The sequence below is a fragment of the Pan troglodytes genome, chromosome 7 (genome assembly GCF_028858775.2).
Source record: "Pan troglodytes isolate AG18354 chromosome 7, NHGRI_mPanTro3-v2.0_pri, whole genome shotgun sequence".
In the NCBI taxonomy this organism is placed as follows: domain Eukaryota; kingdom Metazoa; phylum Chordata; class Mammalia; order Primates; family Hominidae; genus Pan; species Pan troglodytes.
The window spans coordinates 118,467,373-118,491,826 of NC_072405.2; the positions used below are offsets into that span (position 1 = coordinate 118,467,373).

Consider the following 24,454-nt stretch of genomic DNA (forward strand, 5'->3'; position numbering starts at 1 on the left):
AATTTTTGTAAAGAACCAGATAGTAAACATTTTTGGCTTTGTGGGCAAGAGGCAAATTCAGAATATTATGCCAGATACTTCTATAAAAAGAGAGGAAACAAATTTCCAAAATATAGGTCTGCTAATGAGACCAATGGAATTCTTTCACTGGGAATAATTTTGCTTAATTAATTTCAAATTTAGAGGTCCATATCATTAAAAAGTATTGCAAATGTTTTTCTGATAATGTAATCTGTAATGAGATTTTACATATTTAGTCCTTGAAAATGTAAAAACGGCCAGGTGCCATGACTCATGCCTGTAATCCCAACCCTTTGGGAGGCCGAGGTGAGAGGACTGCTTGAGCCCAGGAGTTCAAGACTAGCCTGGGCAACATAGTGAAACCTTGTCTCTACAAAAAAAAAATAATAATAAAATTGAGGTGGAGGATCACCTGAGCTTAGGAGGTCGAGGCTGCAATAAGCCGTTACTGCACCACTGCACTTCCAACCTGGGTGACAGAGCAAGACCCTGCCTCAAAAAAAGAAAGAAAAAAGAAAATGTAGGCGGGGCATGGTGGCTCGAGCCTGTAATCCCAGTGCTTTGGGAGGCCGAGGTGGGTGGATCACTTGAGGTCAGGAGTTTGACATCAGCCTGGCCAACACGGTGACACCCTGTCTCTACTAAAAATACAAAAATTACCCAGGTGTGGAGGCAGGCACCTGTAATCCCTGCTACTCAGGAGGCTGAGGCAAGAGAATCACTTGAACCCGGGAGGTGGAGGTTGCAGTGAGCTGAGATGGTGCCACTGCACTCCAGGCCTGGGCGACGGAGCAAGACTCCATCTCCCAAAAAAAAAAAGGAAAATGTAAAAACATGCACAGGCACTAGTAAATGCTGACATCAAACACCAACTGACAAGCATATTATTTTAATTGAGCACATTTAGAAAGACATGTACAATTCTATTATTTTGGTATTATCTTTTAGCGTGTCATCACATTGCAGATTAATCACTTTCAATTCAACTGTAGTTAAATTTTGAAATATAGAAATTTCCTTCATACTTGCAATGAGGTCTAAAACTTTCTGCAACTATAATTTGAACTTGGAAATGCATCTGCTACAATCCTATTTAGCAATGAAGGTCTCCCTTTGTGTTTTAACTTCTGACAGAACACAAAATGTGTAAAGCAGCTGGCTTTTTATTACTTATGATTCATACCATGTTGTCACTGAAATGACTTTACTGCAATATAAATTCTACATATAAACACTTTTGTTTTGCAATTTTAGATGGCACAAACTAAGAAGCATTATCAAGTCTGCTGCAAAAGTTAACTTCCAGAGCCATTCAGTGTTTGATAATGGGTTGGGGGCAGTTTCAATCTCTCCCCAGATCAACATGCTGTCAATATCCTCAACTCAGAGCAACTGTTCTCGCTGAAAGGTTAATAGTTTTAAACAAGTTTACTTCACTGGACAGATTTCTCTGGCTGCTAAAATCAAACATGTTTTAACTGGATCACCACTGGTAAATGACTTTCCTTACTTGGCTAATAATAAAAGTACTACACATGCCTGGGCATAGTGGTGTGAGCCTATAGTCCCAGCTACTCAGGAGGCTGAGTTGGGAGGAAGGATCATCTGAGCCCAGGGAGTGAGTGAGCCGAGGCTGCAGTAAGCCAAGATTCCACCACTGCACTCCAGACTGGGCGACAGAGCGAGACATGGACAGACAGGAAAGGACAGGACAGGACAGGACAGGACAGGACAGGACAGGATGAAAAGAAAAAGAACAAGAACTGGGAATGAAAAGAAAAGGGAAAGGAAAAGAAAGAAAAGGAAAGAAAGAAAAGAAAAGAACCCCTCAGAAACTTAACTGAAAAAAAAATTTTAGAGCAGGGTCTCATTCTGTCACCCAGGCTAAAGTGCAGTGAAATGATCACTACTCAGTCTCCCAGGCTCAAGTGATCCTCCTGCCTTAGCCTAAGTGATAGGGCTATGGGCATGAGGCAATGCTCTGGGCTAGAAATTTTGATGCCTCACTTTCATTAATTTTTGTGAAAAAATTCTGCTGGGATCTAATATTCCATTTCTAAAGGTTATAATTTTTCTGACAGTTGCTTTCCTGTCAGTTTGAGAACATGTGACAGTTGTGATAAGTGATTATAGTCCGGTAATGTGGATGTATATTATTAGCTTACCTACAGTGTCAGTTTAGTACTTTGCTTTGTAATTCCTACAATAAAAATCTCCACTCCACTGTGCTTTATAATCATAGTCGAAGTTCACTTCTCTGTTTTGACACGGTAAAAAAGCACTGGTAATAAAATAACATATAAATAAAATGTTGCAGTGTGACAATATGGGGCTTGAGAAACACTGTCCAGGTATAACTGGCATCACTTGGATTTGTAGTAAACTGAGAAGAGTATGAGGTGGCAAAAGTGCAACATATCATCTCTGTCTCAACTACTTAGATCTACCATTAGAGCTCAAAAGCTGCCAGACTACACACACACGCACACACACACACACACACACACACACACAGAGAAAGTGGCTGTTTTCCAATAAAAAGTTATGAACACTAAAACTGAAATTTCATGTCATTTTCACATCACAAAATATTATTATTCTTTTCACATTTTTTTAGCCAATTAAAATATGAAAGCCATTCTAGACTGCCAGACATATAAAAACAGGCTGTGGGCCAGATTTTAGCCCATGGTCCATAGTTTGCAGATCCTTGGTATACAGTATCACCATGGCTCCAGGCATTTTTACTTTTTAGAGATGGAATCTGACTCTGTCCCCTAGGCTGGAGTGCAGTGTTACAGTCATAGTTCACTACAGCCTTTAACTCCTGGACTCAAACCATCCTCCTGCCCCAACCTCCCAAGAAGTTGGGGCCACAGGAGTGAATCACAATGCCCAGCTAATTTCTAAAAAAATGTTTTAGAGATAGGTCTCACTATGTTACCCAGGCAGGCTTCAAAACCCCTGGCTTCAAGCGATCTTCCTGTCCCAGGCTTCCAAGTAGCTGGGATTACAGGGAGGAGCTACCATGCCCAGCCAGACTTTGAAACATGGCAGACTCCCTACCTTACAGGGCAAAAGTGATCCATCCTGTAAATACACATTTAGGTGTGTATGCATCTATATATAGATAAGGAGAGGAAGGAATAGGAGTGGAGATTAGAGGTGATTATTTTGTTATCTCAATTCACATTCTTGAAGGATCAGCAATTAAAAACTTACTTCAAACATGACCAAAACCACAGGTATATATTTTAACAGTTAGCCTACCAATGACCAATGTGCTCTTTTGTTTTACTTCCCTGGCTTATCTCTCTTCTCTGTCCAACCAAATTTAAGACAGATCAATTTTTATCTTCAAGGACTGGATGCTTCTAACTTCTCCAGTATTTAGCATGTACAATACCACTGTATGTACTTATTAGACATGCTCTTGTATTACTTATTATGTTACTCGTTTGAATTCGAAGCTGTGTAATAGCAGGCTATACTTCTCATAGTTTTGAAATCAAATTTTCTTAGTTTTTTTTTTTTTTTTTTTTTTTTAAATAACAGACTCAGTATTTGTGCTGTGAAGTGAAATTTCAAGCTAGGTAAGTAAAATGTTTTAGTTTATTTTTTCATTCTAGCACAATCTTCCCCAACTGTACAGCTTTATGGGAGTTTTCCTACAGTGTTTCATAATTAAACACAGAAAATTTAATAATCAAAACATAAAATATGCCACCAAATTAAAAATACTTAAGTATCTACTATGTGCTACAAGAACATGAAAAATGACAACTCTGTCTGTAACTATGCTTACAAGTTGGGGAGATGAAGCTATTATAAGTTTTGTTTATTTTAACAGCTTTAAGTAACTAAACACCAAATACAAGCTAAACAAAATACACTGAAATGACTTCACGAAGGAAGTAAATCTGAGCTGGACCTTAAAAACAGATAGGCTTTGGACAAGAAAGAACAAAAAGGGAAGTGCATTTCATGAAGGACAGGCTTTAAAAAGAGAAAAACAAAAAACACAGGTAGGACACTAAATAGACCTCCAGATGAGGACCTTGGAGGTCATCCTGAGTGAGCTAAAGCAGGTAAACTATCTGCACGACAAAGAGTTTTTTTTACCAGGAACTAATTAGAAAATATAAGGAAAATAACAGCAGGAAAGGTCTGTCTGTACAAATTCTGGACATCACATAGGGGATTGGTTAATAGTAAAACTTGAAATTTCTTAGAAAATTCAGATTATTTTTATTTAGAAAACAAAATACTCTTTTACTAACTGAACTTTGCATCTTTCTTTCTACAAGTGGAGAGTAATAGGGCATTCTATTACAAATGGATTCTTTTTCCTAACAGCATCTACATTTAGTGGCAAAGCCTCATCTCCGATAGCCTACGAACACTGCTCTATCTTACACCTGCCACCTTATCTTATATATTATGTTACATTTAAAAGTTCAACACTTTTCAAATGTGTAAATCATCTCCATTTTAGATTCAGAATAAATTATGGCAGAAATGGTAATATACGTGATGTAAGAGACTTTAACCTGCACTGGTATCTAAACTTTCATTTTAAGGACAAACGTATACATGATCTCTAACGTACTTTTATATTAAAAATAAAAAGTATGGCCGGGCACGGTGGCTCACACCAGTAATCCCAGCACTTTGGGATTCCAAGGTGGGCGGGTCACGAGGTCAGGAGATAGAGACCATCCTGGCTAACACGGTGAAACCCAATCTCTACCAAAAATACAAAAAAAAAAAAGTAGCCAGGCGTGGTGGTGGGCGCCTGTAGTCCCAGCTACTCAGGAGGCTGAGGCAGGAGAATGGCGTGAACTCGGGAGGCAGAGCTTGAAGTGAGCCGAGATTGTGCCACTGCACTTCAGCCTGGGCGACAGAGTGAGACTACATCTCAAAAGAAATAAAAATAAAATAATTTCTAAAAATATGCAATTTACAATCTACATATAATATCCATTGAACATGCAATCAACCAACTACCTACTGTGTTATAAGAAATTAAAACTACTTTTTTCATAAATCTTAAACAGAGACAACTGAAAAACACATAGTGATTATAGATATACAAATGCAAATTACACACAATCTCAACAGTAAATAGCTCTCCCACTTCAAGAATATGAAGTCCAGGAAATGGGTGAAACAATGATCTGTCAAGTCAACTGGGTATATTTCCATTAGGAAAAAAGTCAGAATCAAGCAAAAATCAAAATCAGGCAAGAAGACTTAACAAGACAGAAAATAAGACAGCAATCTGACCCTATAGCAAGTGAAAACAGTAAACACAGTACTTTTGTAAACAACTAGAAGTCATCATACTACTGAGTAGTTTTCTTTTCCACAGGCTGTTTCTGTTCAAAGAAAATAGTTCCACAGGCATGCTGGTTCTTACTGGGGCAATAAAGATGTTCTAAAACTGACTTGTGATGGTTATATCACTCAGTTAAGTTACTAAAAATTACTAAACTATAAACAAACAAACTCTTCTTGTACTTTAGAGTAAATCAAAGCAGTGGCATCAAACTATACTAGCAGTCCCTATATTTTTCACCACCACACTTTTGCAGTTTTAAAAAACACACAAAGTTTCAACTATGTCCTTGAATCATGTAGCACAAATTAATTTTTAAAAACTTCAGCCCTTAAGTACTAATCTTTCTAGTCTTCTGTATGACTAAATGGTAAGTATTCATAAAGTGCTTCTGCTGTATACACACTTCACTGTCACGGCTGTCCTTAAGGAAAAGCACTTGTGCAACTGAGAAACAAGATGAACCAGCTGCTTTTCTCACAGAACACTGTTTTTACTTGAAAGAATGGCAGACAAACTAAAGCTATTCAGACATTCAGACTTGGGAATTTGGCAGACATTTTCTAGAAAATGAAGTGAGCCTGTCCTTCAAGAAAAACAAATGATAAAATTAGAGCTTTCAAGAAAAACTAGAATTTTGGAAAATTTGTATCAGCCACTGGGAGCTTGAAAGCTTTCCAATGCTTAAAGCCGTTTCTATGGGTCTGGTAGTGATGTTCATGAATGTGGTTTTTCTGGTGTTGTATAATGTCAACACACTGGAATACCTGCATAACTCACTGGACCAGTAAGTATTTCCCAAACAACCAATGAATGATACTATAAAATCATGCATGGGTAAAAAAGATCCATTCCAAGTGCAAGATAGCTCAATACAGTCTAGAATACCAGTACAGCTTAGGATCCCAAAAAGTTTAACTACATGGTTTCAGATTCTACATTACAAACAACCTTTTAAAAACTATTTCTTGTTGAGTTTTATTTTATCTGTACTTCTTACTGAATTTTACTGTATCTTCAAAAAAGAATATTCACAATTATCGGAAAAGGATATTAATAAAACACACCTTTCTTTTCCAACTACATGTGTGAAGCTAGGTTTTTCATCCTACAGTTAAAGCACATCACAACAGACTGCAAGAAAGCAGGCATGAAAACCCAGTTGTCAATTAACCCAGCAACTGAAGGTCTGCAAAAATGTAAAGCAATGTCACTCTTCTCACTAATTTTGTTTTCAAAGTTACTTTCGTTAAAATTCTATTATGTGTTAAATTGAATCAATTTACCATTTATTAATGAGAAAATTTTTAATTTGTTTTGATTTTTAATACAGTTAAGTCCTTAACATAATCGGTACCTTCTTGGAAACTACGACTTTAAAACCAAGTAACATTCTTTCATTATGAAGCTGTTGAGAAAGAAAATTGTTTCATTATTGTTTTGCTTAGAGATGCAGTTTCCAAGAACCTAGAGACAATATTGAGGACTTACTGTATACACCAAGAGATAAAACCAATGCAAAGAAAATTACATTCAATAATTCTTTTTTTTTTTTTTTTTTTGAGACAGAGCTTCACTCTTGTTGCCCAGGCTGGAGTGCAATGGTGTGATCTAGGGTCACTGCAACCTCCACCTCCCAAGCTCAAGCAATTCACCTTCCTCAGCCTCCTGAGTAGCTGGGATTACAGGTGCCTACCACCACGTGGGGCTAATTTTTTGTATTTTTAGTAGAGATGGAGTTTCACCATGTTGACCATGGCTGGTCTCGAACTCCTGACCTCAGGTGATCCACCCACCTTGGCCTTCCAAAGTGCTGAAATTACAGGTGTAAGCCACTGCGCCCGGCCTACATTCAATAATTCTTAACAGTGTAAACGGGTTCCAAGACCAAAATGTTTAAGAAGCACTGGCTGGTAAAAATACTCCCAAATATAATTTTAATATCATTTTTCTCTTCCTTCCAAATATCCAATGGCTTTTCAGTGTACTGAAAAGTTACTGTTTTCAGTGTACTGAAAAAAAAAAAAAAAGTTTTCAGTGTACTGAAAAGTTCAGTGTACTGAAAAGTTATCTAACTAAAGTTAGATAGATTTTCTATCTAACTTTAATGTTTGAGGAGGAAGGCTTTACTGGATGTTCAAATAAGGGATTTTTTGCCCCACAAAGTTAGGATATATTCCCATATGCACACACTTTTTAAATACTGACCAATATATTCATCAGGACCCATAATCCTGTTAATGGAATCATTTAAAAACAAAGCAAAACCCCCCATGATTCCTCCCTCAGTTAACTGATCTGATAATGCCACACAGGGTATTTCAGATTTTGGAGGATATCAGCCAAGTATATAGTATTTCCTAATGATTTAGAATTCTTATTATTTCATTTGTCATATGAAACCATTTTCATTTCTACAAGATAAAATGTAATGAAACTATAAAATCTTCATTTAGATGAACAAATAGTAAAAGTATGAACTAAGAGTGTTAATGTAGGGCTGGGCCCAGTGGCTCATGCCTGTAATCTCAGCACTTTGGGAGGCTGAGGCAGGAGAACTGCTTGAGCTCAGGAGTTTGAGACCAGCCTGCGCAACATGGTGAAACCCTGTCTTACAAAAAATAGAAAAATTAGCCAGGCATGGTGGCATGTGCCTATAGTCCCAGCTACTTGGGAGGCTGACGGGGGAGGATGGCTTGAGCCTGGGAGGTAGAGGTTGCAGTCAGGCAAGATAACGCCGCTGTACTCCAGTCTGGGCAACACAGCCAGACATTATCTAAAAAAAAAAAGTGTTATTGTAAAATTTGCCCAATAATATAGTCAATACAATATAACTCATACCATGAAGCAACTGCTAAAATTGCTACTGCAATCTTAGGCTATATTAGTAAAAGCATACATACAAGTAACAGGAGCTAATATTGCCACTGTAATCTATAAAGTTTAGATGACAATCCTAGAATAAAATTTCAATTATGAACATCTAGATTGTAAGAATATGAATAGAAATTATCTAAAAAGGCAATCAAAATACTAAAGGGTCTGAAAAACTGTGTTACTTAATAAAACTAGAGATATTTAGCCTGAAGGAAGCAGAGAGGAGTAAAAAATTATCTTAAAACATCTAAAGAGTTTCCATGAAGCAGTCTTGTTTTCTGTCATTCCAAACAAACAAGAAATAATGGGCAGAAGTTTCAGAGGTATTTGAGTTCCACTGGAAGAGTAAATTTTACAAATAATTTCTAGCTTACAAAATAATGGTCTAGTTCATAAGCAGTGAATTTCTCATCACCAAAATATTAAACAAAAGCTGGTTGACAGAGCAAAGATGATATAAAAAGATGCACGTATTCCTTTCAAGTAGTATGCCCTAGAGCCTCATTTCTAAAGCTTTGATGTTTACATGAGTTACCTGGGATCTTATTAAAATGCAGATTCTAATTTAGTTCTAGGGTGAGTCCTGAGATTCTATATGATTTCTATGCTGCTGGCCCAGGGACCACACTTTAAATAGCACTTTAAAAGGCTTAGGGTACACTCTGTCAAATAATTTACTTAAGAGTCATATGCATACTTTTCAGTAACAAGCAAATCTACTACATGAAGAAAAAAAAAAACAGGTGACAACAAATTCAAATGATAGAGAAAAGTATATTTCAATTTTAAACAACTCCACGTAATTTTATCTAAACAAAGCCAAAATTACACAGTGAAATAACTTACTGTGGCTGATAAAGGAAGAGGTCAATAATATTATCGCGACCTTTGGGGTGATTGAAGAAAACAAACAGAGACCAGTGAATGAGCCATGTTCTCTGCTGAAGAGACTGAAGTGGAGAACTCACAGACTAAAGGATTTAAAAATATATACATAAAAAATATTAATATATAAGAAAGAGGCAGGAGGACAAACATCACTAACTTCAAAACTGTAATTAAAAATGAGCCCCTTCTAAGGCATGCACGAAGGTCATTATGATCAATGTCCGACCCCCTATGCCTTCTCTCTACATGATCCCTCGACATTCCAAATTATTACCCTGTTCTTAGAGACAGATTCAATAATGTCTACTGAAGACGCTCTAATTTATAAACTCTTACAGAAGTTATAAATTATAATCATTTCAAAAGCAAGAATTAAACTGAACATTTCATAGTAAGTGGTTTAATTAGATAATTGTAGATGAAAACTGTCTTCTGCATAGGACTTTCAATAATAGGTGGCACTAACAGCATAGTGTCATTTTGACTGGCATAGAAAAAAAGGGCACAGTAGCTGTATAACAGAAATGAAGGCTACGTTTTTTCTCTAAGAGCCAAAAGAAGTCTGACAATTTCGTTCAAGGAGATTCAAACTAGTCAAGCCACTAATTCACTATGATTTTTGTAAGGTCAACAAAAGCTAATTTGAATTTTTTTTTAATTCCCAAAATGCATAGCGTTTTTCCTCATCAGAAAGTGTGAAGGATACACAGATATTTCAGAGAATAACTGTGAAAAAGTCGAACTCACATTATTATCTATGGTCTCTTTTAACCGTGTAAGGTCTTCCATGGCTGCATCCCAATTCTGCATTAAGATTTCAGAGGCCAGCTTTCCCCAGAGTGAACTTAAAGCATTTCTATCTGTTGCTGGAACCTGTTTAAGAAATCATAATTAATTATATTGTGAATACTCTTGAAAAATGAACATAATGTATGTTTTATACCCATGTATCCCTCTAGCCTACTAAAAGACCTATAGCTTTCTACAAAAAACTGTAGTTATCTAAGTCCTTATTGGATCACACTGGTTTGTTTCAAAAAACCTTTGCTAAAAATACTCAGGTCTTCAATATTCAGTCTAGATAAGAAAATAAAAAATAACTTTTATAACTAGGAAACAGCAGCATCATCTTCCTATAACCCACTTCAGATAATTTATACATAACTAATCAAATTTCAGGCACCTAAAACTTCAGAAACCAAGTTAGATTCACATGTAATTTGTCACTAAAATCACTAGGATGAAGATGTGGAAAATCAAGACACGTGAGTCTCATTTACAATGTAATGAGAAATTATGTACAGAACCAAAAAATATTTCCAAATTATGACACAAATGGAAGTCAGTACGGAGAGAGGGAGACAGGAAAAAAGCAGGCCCACTGATTAACAATTAATAGTTATCAAAGGATTATGTACTGAGCAATACAAGTTAGTGTTCTCCTGTAATCCTAACAAAAACCCTGTATTTTTTTATCCCCATTTCAAAATGGGAACTAATACATATAGAGTGTAACTTGCCCCAAATTACACTTCTAATCATGAAACCTATAAATTTTACACCACAGTCTTAACCTAAAAAAAGAGGGCACTAAGGGCCATCCCTACCTCTTCTATCCACTGGTAAAAGAGTCACAAACTCAAAACATCCATAATGACCAGGCTAGTAACAATGAGCAAAGCTGGACTCCCTCAAAACAAAGCAGCAGCAGTAGGTAAACTGACTCTGAACCAATCAGATGTGCTAAAGCAGTAGAAGCAAGTAAGGGTAGTAGAGGGGGAAGAATACATGTCTACACCTCAAGATGAAATTTCAAATTTAATTTTTTACAGAAGCACTTTTACCTAATAGTATAAATATCAAGAGATATCATAATTACAAGTTAAATTATATGTGCAGGATCAGAAATCCAATCAAGAATTCTGTCTCTACCACTTAACAGCTAGTTTGTACTTTAGCTTCCTCACTGCAACATGGGGATAGAACCCACCTCAGTTGTATAGTTTAAGTGACATAAGACATACAGGGATTACAATTATCACCTGATACAGAATAAGAACTTGGTAAATCTGAGTTACTGAAATGATGATGAAAATCATCGCAGAGATATGTATACAGATTTACATATATTTACATATACATTTACATATGTAAATTTGTATTTATCTATATGTAGATCTGTATACATATTTACAGATATATGATCTAAACATTGGGGACCACAATACAAACTCAGTCTATACTGAGATTCTTCCTTTCAAATGTACTAAATAACATTTGGCACACTAAGAGCAGGCAAATAACACAGGGAGTAGATGTGTAAATTAAATTTTGAACCACTCCTGGTTCTAGTTATTATTACGAAGTATATCCACAATACAACTTGTACATGCATATTCATACTAACTTTATTTTTAATAGGCAAAAACTAAAAGTAATCTAAATGTTCATCATCAATAGATGAATATATTAGACCATGGTAAATTCACAGAATGAAATACTACTGAGCAATAAATAGAAACTAACTTCTGATACACACAATAACATGAACCTCAAAAACTTGCTGGTAAAAATAAGCCAAACACAAACATACATAGTACATCATTCCACTTACATACATAAAATTCTAGAACAGGCAAAACTAATCTACAGGGACAGAAAGCAGGTCAATGGATGCCCAGGACCATGGGTAGAGTATGGCCACAAAAGAACAAAAAGGGTCTTTCTGAGGTGACAGAAATATTCTTTATCTTGACTTAATGTAGCCACACAAGTACACAAATGTTTCAAAATTCATTGAAAATTTAAAAACTGGTTTATCAAAATCCATAAAATAATTGTTCTAATTACAAAGGATAAAATGTTTAATTCTTATAAAGGACATCTGAATACAAAAATATATCATCGAGTCAAAAATGCCATCAATTTTAACATACATTATTATTTTATGTTTCTAAAACCAAAAACCCAGTAAAGACACTTTTGATTTCAGATGTTAAAATATGCAAAACTATGCTTGAAAATCAATATTAAATGCACAATTCTTACAGTGACATCACAACAGGATACATCAGAGCCAGAATTTCAATCAAGATCCTAATGCCTCTAAAAATTATCATTACTCATACTGTCTTGAGCCTCAAGGAAAAATATTTTTAAATGAAGTGGTATATACAAACAGGAAATACATTTTACATCCTGAGGGAGGGAAAGAGACAGCTCCAAAAGTATAACAAATAGTCCTAGGAACTAAAATCACTTTTATTTCAAAGAGCTGCTGAATAAGGGAATGGGGTATATTATGGAGCCAGATCAAAGGCCACAATGAGGGAAAATTTTAACAAAATAATCAATAGTGCTAATAACTGTTAAAGCAAAAGTGTTCAAAAATTCCCACCAAACCAGCTTCGTCATTTTATTTCAATTAACACATTTCTTGGAGTATAAATCAAAGAAGTTTCACACCAAACAGAGTGTACCTGAACAATCCTCAATGTATTCTAAAATCCACGAGTCTTTTCTTTTTTTTTTTTTTAAGGGCAGATTCCAGGGTCACACAGCTTTAATTTATACAACACTGACCTACAATAGGTCATTTGGAGAGTCAAATTCTAATCTCAGATCATAGTTACAATAGCTCTTTCATAGCTTATGTTTCCCTAACCACAGATTTAAAAGAATTATCAACCACCAGAAAAGTATTTAGAAATAAAAAAAGGCCACTGCAAAAAATAAAATTAACTAAAAAGTAAAACACTGACATTTCTCATCCCAAATCCAAACAAGATTTTTAGATTTGCTATTAACAAAACTTCAAACAAATACACAGATCTTGTGGTAGTGGCTATCTAAATCAAAAGAAAAAGATATCTATTCTTTTAAGCTTGGCACTGTTAGCCTGCCAATATGCCAACAGGAAGCAACAAACTCTCACCTAACACAAATGTTTTGTGGCTCAGACAGGACAAAAATTTTAAAACGAATTGAATGTAACTTTTTAGAATTTCCAGTAACTCTATGTTGACTGTTCTTGATGTAAAACATATTAACTTAGTGTTTGTATCACAGTATTCAATCACTTAATCAAAATATCATTTGAGTTCCAGCACAAGATTTGTTAGGGGCAATGCAAAAGTTTAAAACTAACCCTCAAATTTTTTTAAGACAGGGAATTAACTTGTATCTTCATATTTTAAAAAAATAAACATAAAAATTCACCAAACCTACAAGTACAAACCTGTCACTTGTAGAAATTTTCAGACTAATATAAAACCATACTACATAAATATAATACTATTAACACTAGAATGTGTTATATGTGTTAGAATAAAAGCTTTTTGTAGCAGTGTAGCAAGTTTTTTAATCCTCAAAAGGTTCATGTGTACTACTCTGGCTAAACTCCATGTCATTACAGTTGGCTCTTCATACTAACCTGCTTTCAAGGGTGGATATGCTAGAAGAGTTTCAATATCTGGATTTCCAGCAGTTACCTTAAGTTTCCATGTCTTAGCAAAATGGCACATTCACTCACTGACCAGCAACAATAAATTTACTGTGCTGGAACTCTAACATGACACTAAATCTTCATTCTCAAAATTCACTCCCAGCATTAACAAATGATATAAATAACCAACTCTTTTCATGTACCTGTAATCATACCAGGCTTCTGATTTTACAATCGGGTTTAAGCTGTTTACATTTCCAAAGTAATCAACTTTTGCTCTCCTAAATCCCTCGTAATATTCAAAGTAAAACTGATGGAATTTTTTGATAAGTTACTACAAGTTTAGCATCACTGATTACCTTCAATGCACTTGCAAGTGAACCACAGCTAATCTGTAAATTAAGAATTCATCTACAAATGGAAGCAAGAAAGAAAAAAAGTTGTTTTTCTTAAGCAAAGTTGGAAATAAACAGAAAATCTTTTTCTTTAAAGGATGGTGGAGTTTCAAAAAGTGAAGTTGTCTATGCAATTTAAGTGTAGAAATTACCTGAATCAGTAATACTAATCTGTCCCTCCCCCCAAAATGAAAATTTTAATTTCCTAGAAAATAACCACAGACAGCAGCCATGAGACTTTATTTTGCAACATGTGGAGCTACAAGTGAAGAAAAAAGCACCAGAAAGTAAAGGCAAAAAGAAACAAACTCTTCCAAGGTTGGAAGACAAAAAGTCTCTGTTTTAAGGTCTTTTTCCAACTTCTAGGATTAACTAGAGAAATCTTAGACAGGCAGGGTGCAGAGGCTCATGGCTGTAAATCCCAAAGCATTGAAAGGCTGAGGAGGGAGGATCACTTCAGGCCAGGAGTTTGAGATCAGCCTGGGCAACATAGCAAGACTCCATCTTGGAAAAAAAAAATTAAAAATTAGCCATGAGTGGTGATGCACACTTGTAGTCCTAGCTATTCAGGAGGCAAGAGAATCTCTTGAGCACAAGAGTTCAAGGCTGCAGTGAGCTATGATGGCACCACTGCACTCTTCCCTGGGTGAGAGCAAGACCCTGTCTCAAAAAAAAAAAAAAAAAAAAAAAGAAATCTTAGACTTTAAGTACCTACTTACTAGTCCAAGGTCAGTAACAAATTATAATTTCTCAAATGAGAGGCTAGTTAATACAAGGATGTTTTGATAACTGTAGAAGGCACTTAATACACTTTCCTAAACAGAAGACAGAGTGAGAACGAAGTACATCAATTTGAAGGCCTGATATATATTTATTTATTTATTGATGGAGTCTTGTTCTGTCACCCAGGCTGCAGTGCAGCGGCACCATCTCGGCTCACTGCAACCTCCACCTCCCGGATTCAAGGGATTCTCCTGCCTCAGCCTCCCAAGTAGCTGGGATTACAGGTGCGTGCCACCATGCCCAGTTAATTTTTGTATTTTTAGTAGATACAGGGTTTCAACATGTTGACCAGGCTGATCTCAAACTCCAGACCTCAGGTGATCAGCCCGCCTCAGCCTCCCAAAGTGCTGTGATTACAGGTGTGAGCCACCGCACTTGGCCAAGGCCTGATTTTTAATTTGGCTTCACACAACTCTCCTTCTCTAACAAAAGCACTAAATCTAGAAGCCTGTCAAATATACGGTAATAGGATACTTCATGGTTAATAGTACCATCTAAACTCATCTATACCCCACGTAATGAAGAAACCATTGATATTTATATTCCAATAGCTGAAGGCAGAGGTAACTGGAAAAAAGTTACTACTAAGGCATAAAATATTTCACATACCCTTAGGATTCCACAGTTGTTTAGAGCCAAGTTCAAGGAATATATATATATATACGATAAAGTATTAAATCAGGAATAATGGATTTACTCAACAATATTAATTAAGCACCTACAATGTGCCACTCACTGTGCTGTATAATATAATAATAATAAATCCATTACATGATACAATTCTGTTAATGCTAAAAATCATAAAATTGTTCCTACTTTTGGATTTCAAGGACAAGTTAAATCACCCTCCAAATTTTGAGGCCCTGAAACAAGGTTTCTAGTTTCTGTTTTTGAGTGGGAGGGTTTTCTTTACTTTTTTCTCTTTTGCCAATGACTGTTGAAAACTTAATGAACAGACCCAAATCTATCTATATACATGTTTTGAAGAACCAAGGGAATCCTACAAAAGACAAAAAAAAAGTACTTATACTTACCAGCACTCTAAAAAAATAAAGATATTCTGCTGCTCCTGAGTAATTCCCACATTCGTACTGGAATTTTGCATATCTGTAGAGTGTATCTAAATATTCCTGCCTAAACTAAAAAGAAAAAAAAGATTAAGTTCTCTTTAATTTAGAGTTTTAAAACCCCATTGTAATTCATAAGTCTTTGAGGTCAAAACTATGAATGTTTAAGTCACCAACTTCTAATGTATATTTTATGAGTCAAATGAATCTCTGATTATGGTATTTATTTTTGGTGGCAGCTTTTGGGAGACTTTTAAAGAACTGACCTCTGGAGTTATTTAAAGAAGTAAACTAATGGGGGTTGGGGTCTGGGAGGTGGTTTCAGGATGAACTGTTCCACCTCAGATCATCAAGGCATTAGCTGGATTCGCATAAGGAGCGTGCAACCTAGATCCCTTGCATGTGCAGTTCACAATAGGGTTCGTGCTCCTATGAAAATCTAATGCCTCCACTGATCTGACAGGAGGCAAAGCTCACATGGTAATGCTTGCTCACCTTCTGATCATCTGCTCTGTGGCCCTCCGGTACTGGTCCATGACCTGGGAGTTGGGGACTCCTTAAATAATTAATCATATGCAAAGCCTCATGCTTTGAGTTAACACAAGGGAAACGAGATTGAGTGATGGTTAGGAAAGCTTATGACGTTTCTTTATTTGTGAATCTGGGGACTTATAAAGACCTTGATAATTTCAAAGGCTATTGTGTTCCACAAGGCGGCCAAAGTACTACCTAATTCTACTGCTCAAAGCATTTCTAATTCAAATTTAATTGTTTGCCTTACTCGTTAATCCATAAGAAAAGGCATCCTATGCCCTATAATATATAATACTTAGCTTGCTATTGGCACTAATATAAAATGCCAACAATTACTGCCAACTATTACAACTCTGGAATAAATACAAGCTTTGAGAATTTCTGTCATCTAAAGGTGAGCTATAAGCACATATTTTCCTGTCAGCAACAATTTATAAACACTGAAGTTTTAAAAATATAACCAGATTTTATAATTAATAAATTAATCTGGAAATTATATTCTTAGGCCAAGCCATAAGCTCATCTGTACAAACCAGTCTTTAGTCAGCATTATTAAAACATGACAACTTTAAAATATTTTTAAAACACTTACACCATGCTTGTCCGCCAGGTAGTCAAAGAGCATCCTACCATCCCTAAATAATAAAAAACAAAAATTACATTATTTTAAAGGCCACAGAAAACAAAATAAGCATATCCAACTTCTAAGTTATTACCTACGCAAAGTCACCTTAAATAAATACTTAAATGTTAAAAGACTTCCAGAATAAAATAAGCAGGACATTACATGTTTTGAATATAAGAAGTATACAAGGAGAGCTACAAACTTTAAAATTGACTTTCAGATTTCTTTAGCCCTAACTGAAAATTAGTGTGTTTCACCACAACTAAGGTAAGGCCTTTAACAGTTTGTCAGATAATAAAACCAGAAGATTCTGACTATTTCTAGTAAGGTCAGTAGTCTACTTAGTGGTAATCTACTGAGAATGGTTTTTGCTCTATGTGGTCAAATTTCTAATAGATAATATAGTCCAATTATAGAGACTGAAATAAATGTACCATGTACAAACTAGAAGAAACTAATCCTATATATAAATTTTGTCCCCTCCTCCAATCTGTTAATATTTTTCAAAAGGACGATTTGACAAATTTACAAGATTAATAAATCATGCCTGGCCGGCCGCAGTGACTGATACCTGTAATCCCAGCACTTTGGGAGGCCGAGGCAGGTGGATCTCCTGAGGTCAGGAGTTCAAGACCAGCCTGGCCAACATGGTGAGACCCAGTCTCTACTAAAAATACAAAAATTAGCCAGGCATGGTGGCGGGTGCCTGTAATCCCAGCTACTTGGGAGGCTGAGGCAGGAGAATCGCTTGAACCTGGGAGGTGGAGGTTGCAGTGAACAGAGATGGCACCACTGCACTCCAGCCTGGGCGACAGAGTGAGACTCTGTCTCAAAAAAAATAATAAATAAAAATTTAAAAATCATGTCCGATATACATGACAGCTATGCTACATACCCTACACAATCATTACGTATAACCAAGTGCCATATTTAATTTTTCTTAAATTAGCTTTGCATTATCTTGAGATGTTGACAGACTAGTAAAAGACAAACTAATAATAAAGAAAGACATCAAGGGACAGGGGATATATGTGTATAGTTGCCCACCTTATGAGCATTTTTGTTGTTACTGTTTTTTGAGACGGAGTCTCACTCTGTCACTCCGGATGGAGTTCACTGGTGTAATCTCGGCTCACTGCCACCTCCGCCTCCCGGGTTCATGCAATCCTCCTGCCTCAGCCTCCCAAGTAGCTGGGATCACAAGCGTGCACCACCATGCCCAGCTAATTTTTGTATTTTTAGTAGAGATGAGGTTTCACCACGCTGGCCGGGCTGGTCTCAAACTCCTGACCTCAAGTGATCCACCCACCTTGGCCTCCCAAAGTGCTGGGATTACAGGCATGAGCCACTGCACCTGACTGCATTTTCCAAAACAAAAACATTTTCTTATCCTTCTCATGAGAAGAAATATGCTATAATGTGTCTTTGGGAGCACAATTTTGCTTGAAGATTTAATAGAGCAGAGATATGTCCCCATAAAAATTAATATAGGTGTATTACTATACTGATTATGAAATGTACATGAAATTTCAACATAGAAGAACTTCAACAAAAACTGAACATTTGCAGTGGATCACACTGAATAACTTTGTATTACTAACACCACTCACGTATATAATCACTATCCTCTGGCTGATTATTTCCGGGGAAGTGTAAGTACGATACTATATGTTCAATGAAATTTAAAAAGGGTGAATTGTCAGAAAAAGGTTTTTACATTGAAAATAGGTAGTCTGTAAGTATAAGATTATAAGTTTTTAACACATGATCCTTTCATTTATCTCAAACTCAGTACCTATTAAGCTACAAGGATCCTCTTTTTCTAACTGGTGAACACATGTACATTCATCTTATTCATGCTCTGATCCCATTACTTCCCAGTCTTTGAGTGACTAAACTACAGCATCCTAAATTTTCTGTTGTAGTCTAACATCTGGATTATTTCCGCTGTCCCTTTGTAATCACCTACATGTGACCTGAAGATCTAAAATTACTTATTCTAAAAGCATAAAAGTAGTTTAGTATAATATATAGCTCTGTCTATGCACGTAATGTGTGTATATATCTCTGTGTGTTTTCCCGCATATAGTCATCCCTTGGTATCCCCAGAGCATTAGTTCCAAGACCTTGCCTACCCCCTACTCACGAGCCCCCTCAAATACCAAAATCTGCAGGTGCTAAAGTCCCTTATGTAAAATAGCACAGTATTTGCATGTAAATTATACACATCCTCCCATCTACTTTAAATCATCTCTAGATTACTTACACCTAATGCAATGTAAATATCATATAGTTGTTAGTTGTTACACTGTAGTTTTATTTGTATTTTTTATTGTAGTATTGTTATTTTTTAGTTTCTTTCCCTGAATATTTTCAATCTGCAGTTGGCTGAATCCACAAATGCAGAACAGAGAGCTAACTGCATTTGTATGTAGTATATGTCACAGTATGGTATGGTATAGTATAGTATAGTATAGTACGCTATAGTATGGCACAGTAATGGTATATTTGTTGCTTTTCTAAAAATATCTGGTAACACCTTCACAAATCACAAAGGAAAACTTAAGAGCCAATCTCTAAAAATTTGGTTTAAATACATAGAAATCAAAGGTATAGCACGGCAAAATATCCACCAATTCCTCAAGTGAATTTACTGGTAGCTAGGATTTATCTCAAATGACAATATTCAATTTTAGTAAGAGATTTTATTTTTAAATGTTTCTAGTAACCCAAAAGACTTCCACCCGTGACATGTACTATGTCAGACTAAGGCAATATGTTTTCTCTGGAAACGTAACAGTAAGTCTATTTGTAGGTAAAGGGAAGTTAGGAATAAAATAATCTTATCAGCTCAAAACTACCCTCCTTGGGCATGGAGCTTGGAAGGGTACGAAAGAATGTAGGCAGGGATAAAGTGAGCTCAGGTTTCTCTTATAACGAGATACCCATGTGCTCTAAGGTTCTAGGTATTGCCCAAGCACAGGGTTTCTTTTTTATTTTTTCCTGAGATGGTGTCTCATTATGTCACCTACTTTGGAATGCAGTGGTATGACACTGACTCATTGCAACCTCTGCCTCCCGGGCTCAAGCCATCCTCTGACCTCAGCCTCCCAAGTAGCAAGTAGCTGAGACTACAAGCGCACACCACCACACCTGGCTAACTTTTTGTTGGTTTTAATTTTTTGGTAAGATACAGGGTTTCGCCATGTTGCCCAGGCTGGTCTCAAACTCCTAGGCTCAACAGATTCGCTTGCCTCCACCTCCCCAAGTGCTGAGATTACAGGTGTGAGCCACCACACAGTGGAACAGGGTTTCTTAATGGACATTTTGAGTTGGATAATTCTTTGTTGGGGAGTAGCGGCAGCAGTGCTGTCCTATGCACTGTAGGATGTTTAACAGCATAACTGGCCTCTACTCACTAGGTCCCTATAGCACCCCTCCAGTTATGACAACCAAAAAGTATTTCCAGACATTGCCAGATGTCCCCAGGAAGGGGGAAACAGGAGATGGAATTTCTGTAGTATAATCAGTATAGATAAGTACTAAAGAAGTTTTTTTTAGAAAAAAAACTTAGTATTAATATTAACATTTATTAATTATACTGGCCCCTACAAAATAAGGATAAACAAAAATTAAAAATGAATAAAGCACTCATTTAAACCATGAACTTTTACTATGGGATACTGGATAAAGTTTGAATTAACATTTGTATTAATCCAGAAAGGAGAATTTTTAGAATTCAAAATTAAGACGAGTTTACCTGGTTGACTGCATTTGCCTTGTAGTTTCTGGATCTTCAAACATCTTCACAATTGGTTCTGTTTCTGCCTGAAGCTGTTTCAGTTGTGCAACCACTGTGGTTCTTTTCTCTCTCAAAGCTAATTAAAAATGCAGAAGAGCACTACAATGTTAAGGAATGTTAAATTGTGCTACTCATCATGAGAATGTCTGGAAATTTTTCAGTGTATTTAAACTATACATATATTTATTTACCCCCAATATATTCATATGCCATGGGCTACTCAGTCAGAAATGTCCCCGATCCCTAATTTCTTTTTTCTACTAATACAAAGGCACAAAAAGGAAAAGGGAATCCTCTTCCTACTCTTGAGGGAAACTAGAGAATATACAGCCTTGGGGTGACAGAGGGATGTGAAAGAAAAAAAGGGTAGGACCCAATTATCTATCATTTATTCTCCATTGCAGAAACTTCTTTCCAAGTGTTTTTATATTTGTTCTCATTTAATTTTCTGAGGTGAATATTATCCCAGAGTTTTTGAAGAAAAACTCAGAGGGGTTTACATATTACTATTACAGGCTATCAACTAGGTTGAATGGAATTTAAATCCATTAAATAATCTCTTTTAACCACAAATCCAGCTCTATAATCTCTCAAACCAAATTCTATCGTTCCTTTTACTATACTATGAAAAGGTGGAGAAAACTTGCACATAACCAACTCTGGTAACACCTTAATGTTTCATTAAGAAACTAAGAAATAGGCCAGGGGCAAGGGCGCACGCCTGTAACCCCAGCAACTTGGGAGGCTAAGGCGGGCTGATCACGAGGTCAGGAGTTCAAGACCAGCCTGGCCAATATGGTGAAACCCCGTCTCTACTAAAAATACAAAAATTAGCTGGGCATGGTGGTGGGCACCTGTAGTCCCAGCTACTCGGGAGGCTGAGGCAGGAGAATGGCATGAACCCGGGAGGCGGAGCTTACAGTGAGCCGAGATCGCACCACTGCACTCCAGCCCGGGCAACACAGTGAGACTCCATCTCAAAAAAAAAAAGAAAGAAACTAAGAAATAGTTTCCTTTTTGTTTATTCATGACAAACTAAAAAAGAGCTACTGTTATTGCAGGGAACTACAAGTCAAACGTGGATTATGTTTAATGTAATAATTTCTGTATTATATATTAGAAAGTATATTCTAGAGCAGTGTTTCTGAAACACAGAAGATCTATGATCAAATTTTGAGAAATGCCAATTTAATCACAGTATACTGTATTTCTCTACTGCCAAAATTCTTGGAACCTTTAAAAATGTAATGTGCATTGAAGAAATGACACAGAATTATTTCCCAAACTTAAGAGGACCACTTAACAGTTTTGATTAAGTAGGTCTGGTGTGTGGCCAAAAACCTGCATTTCTAACAAGCTCTCCCAGGTGAACTGATGATGCTGGTCCTGGGGACCATATTTGGAGAACAATGTCTACACTAGATGCCTCAAAATTAAAAAAAAAAAAACAAAACAAAACTCTAAGGCACACAATGCACTAACTGAAAAAGTTAGCAACCCAAGAACTGCAACATTCTCAGATAATTCTAAGGAATGTGAATCATAAGCACAACTTTGATGATACATACTATGAAATGAAGGCATCTGATGACCATATTTTAAAGTAGTTCCACATCTTTCACAGGGAGAAAACAATATATTTCGGAAGATATGAAACCTTTATATAACCTCTCACCCAAAGAACATTAACATTCAAATCATAATTAAGCCCTTTGGCTAAAGCTCTCTTATAAATCATAAAACTTTAATACACACATCCTCAAGTCACAAGACAAGCTTCAGTTCTAATGACAAAACTTACCATGAGGAATATCATCAGAATAAAGGTTTTTGTATACATCCATAGCAAAGTCTACCATGTTGGTATCACTAAGAAGGTCCAATTTACCTTGTAATAATTCCTTTTCATTATATATCTGCAAAAGAAGATAACTTTCTAATGAATATATTTAAGTTCCCCAAATAAACTGATTAATACTAAAACTAATTTACCTGGAAATATATTTCAAGAAATACTTTATAAAATACGATAAACTATTAACATTCCCCTCTTGTAATAATGGCAAGCAATATGGCAAGCAACCAACCTATAGACGTAAAAGTATTTTACTTACCTAAAAATTTTAAAATGAAGAGAATTACTATAGACATTCCCACCTACTTCTGATTTATATGACCTTATTTTTTATGTGTCCCTACAAACCATCTCTTACCCTTTCTAGGCAAGGCTGTGTATAAATAAAACCCACGCCATCTTTTCTGTAAAGCACATATAGCTGTCACTTCTCCACATCCAGGTAATCAGTAATAAACTCCTATATGCTTCTCCATCCACATTGCTGAAACAATCTGCACCAAGTTTTTAAGTCAACCATGTCAGATCAGACTTTTGCTTTGCAAAGGATCCAAAAAAACATAATTTAACCTATAGTACAGGGAGCAAATAGATATATATACACAAACTCACAACAACATGAAGTGTACTGAGTAATATGTAAAGATTCTACAAAATATTCACGGACAGAAATGCTTCAGCAAAAGAAAAGATTTCTGTACTGAACTTAATTTTGCAAGGAAAGAAAAATCCAAGAAAATGCCACAATATTTCACTGCCCGCAAAAAATAATGAAGGTGGTCAAAGGGTATTTAGCCATGAGAGCAAAATCGAACCTTCCAAATTACATGCAGAACTCCTATAAATGAGTAAGACAAGACAGACCTTGCAATTGAAATGGCTAAAAGATAGGCACTTCGCAAAAGAAGACAACCAAATGGCCAACAGACACATGAAAAGGTTCTCAACGTCATTAATCATAAGGAAATGCATACTAAAAATTACAATAGAAACCTAAAAAATCCTGACAATACCAGTGTTGGTGTGGATGTAGACTAACTGGAACCTATTCTCTTCTGGCAGGAATACAACTACTTTGTAAGATTTTTATCTCCCAAAGCCAAACATACTTTTTGATCCAGCAATTGTTTCGAGGCATCCAAAACAAATGGGTGCATATAGTCAAAGTGCACTTCCAAAAATGTACACAGGAGCACTATTTGTAATAGCCAAGTCTATCAATGTTAAAATGAGAAAACAAACTACAGCATACTCATAATAGATTAACATTCGGCACTGAAAAATCAATGAACTACTACTGCTATCCTAAAAACATGATGACTCACAAACAATGCTGAGTGAAAGAAGTCATACAAAGCAGTACATGGTGGTAAATGCTTAACTCCACCTACATAAAAATCAAAAACAGGCAAAATGAATCATCAGACTACAGCTTACCTTTAGGGGGTGTGAGTAGTGACTAACAGGGGTCAAGATGAAGGTTTAAGGATGTCGCCAGGCGCGGTGGCTCACGCCTGTAATCCCAGCACTTTGGGAGGCCGAGGCAGGCGGATCACGAGGTCAGGAGATCGAGACCATCCTGGCTGACACGGTGAAACCCTGTCTCTACTAAAAATACAAAAAATTAGCCGGGTGTGGTGGTAGGCGCCTGTAGTCCCAGCTACTCGGGAGGCTGAGGCAGGAGAATGACGTGAACCCGGGAGGTGGAACTTGCAGTGAGCCGAGATTGCACCACTGCACTCCAGCCTGGGCCACAGAGCAAGACTCTGTCTCAAAAAAAAAAAAAAAAAAAAAAAAAAGGATGTCTGTAATGTTTTATTTATTA

At 36.3% G+C, this 24,454-nt stretch overlaps 1 protein-coding gene across 2 annotated transcripts in view; it reads right to left on the minus strand.

Annotated features, from left to right (window-relative positions):
- EIF3E (eukaryotic translation initiation factor 3 subunit E) overlaps nt 1–24,454 on the minus strand; it is a 47,119-nt gene that overhangs the window by 17,560 nt on the left and 5,105 nt on the right. Inside the window, exons 2-8 of one of the 2 annotated variants that reach the window (XM_063817347.1) lie at nt 24,067–24,237; nt 22,576–22,690; nt 20,733–20,850; nt 16,940–16,982; nt 15,781–15,885; nt 9,872–9,997; nt 9,083–9,207 (exon numbers count right to left, since the gene is read on the minus strand). In XM_063817347.1, the coding sequence (XP_063673417.1) occupies nt 9,083–9,207; nt 9,872–9,997; nt 15,781–15,885; nt 16,940–16,982; nt 20,733–20,850; nt 22,576–22,633 (575 nt within the window). In that variant the 5' untranslated portion in view covers nt 22,634–22,690; nt 24,067–24,237. The remainder of the gene's footprint in view (nt 1–9,082; nt 9,208–9,871; nt 9,998–15,780; nt 15,886–16,939; nt 16,983–20,732; nt 20,851–22,575; nt 22,691–24,066; nt 24,238–24,454) is intronic. The other variant, XM_016959776.2, reaches the window with a different exon arrangement.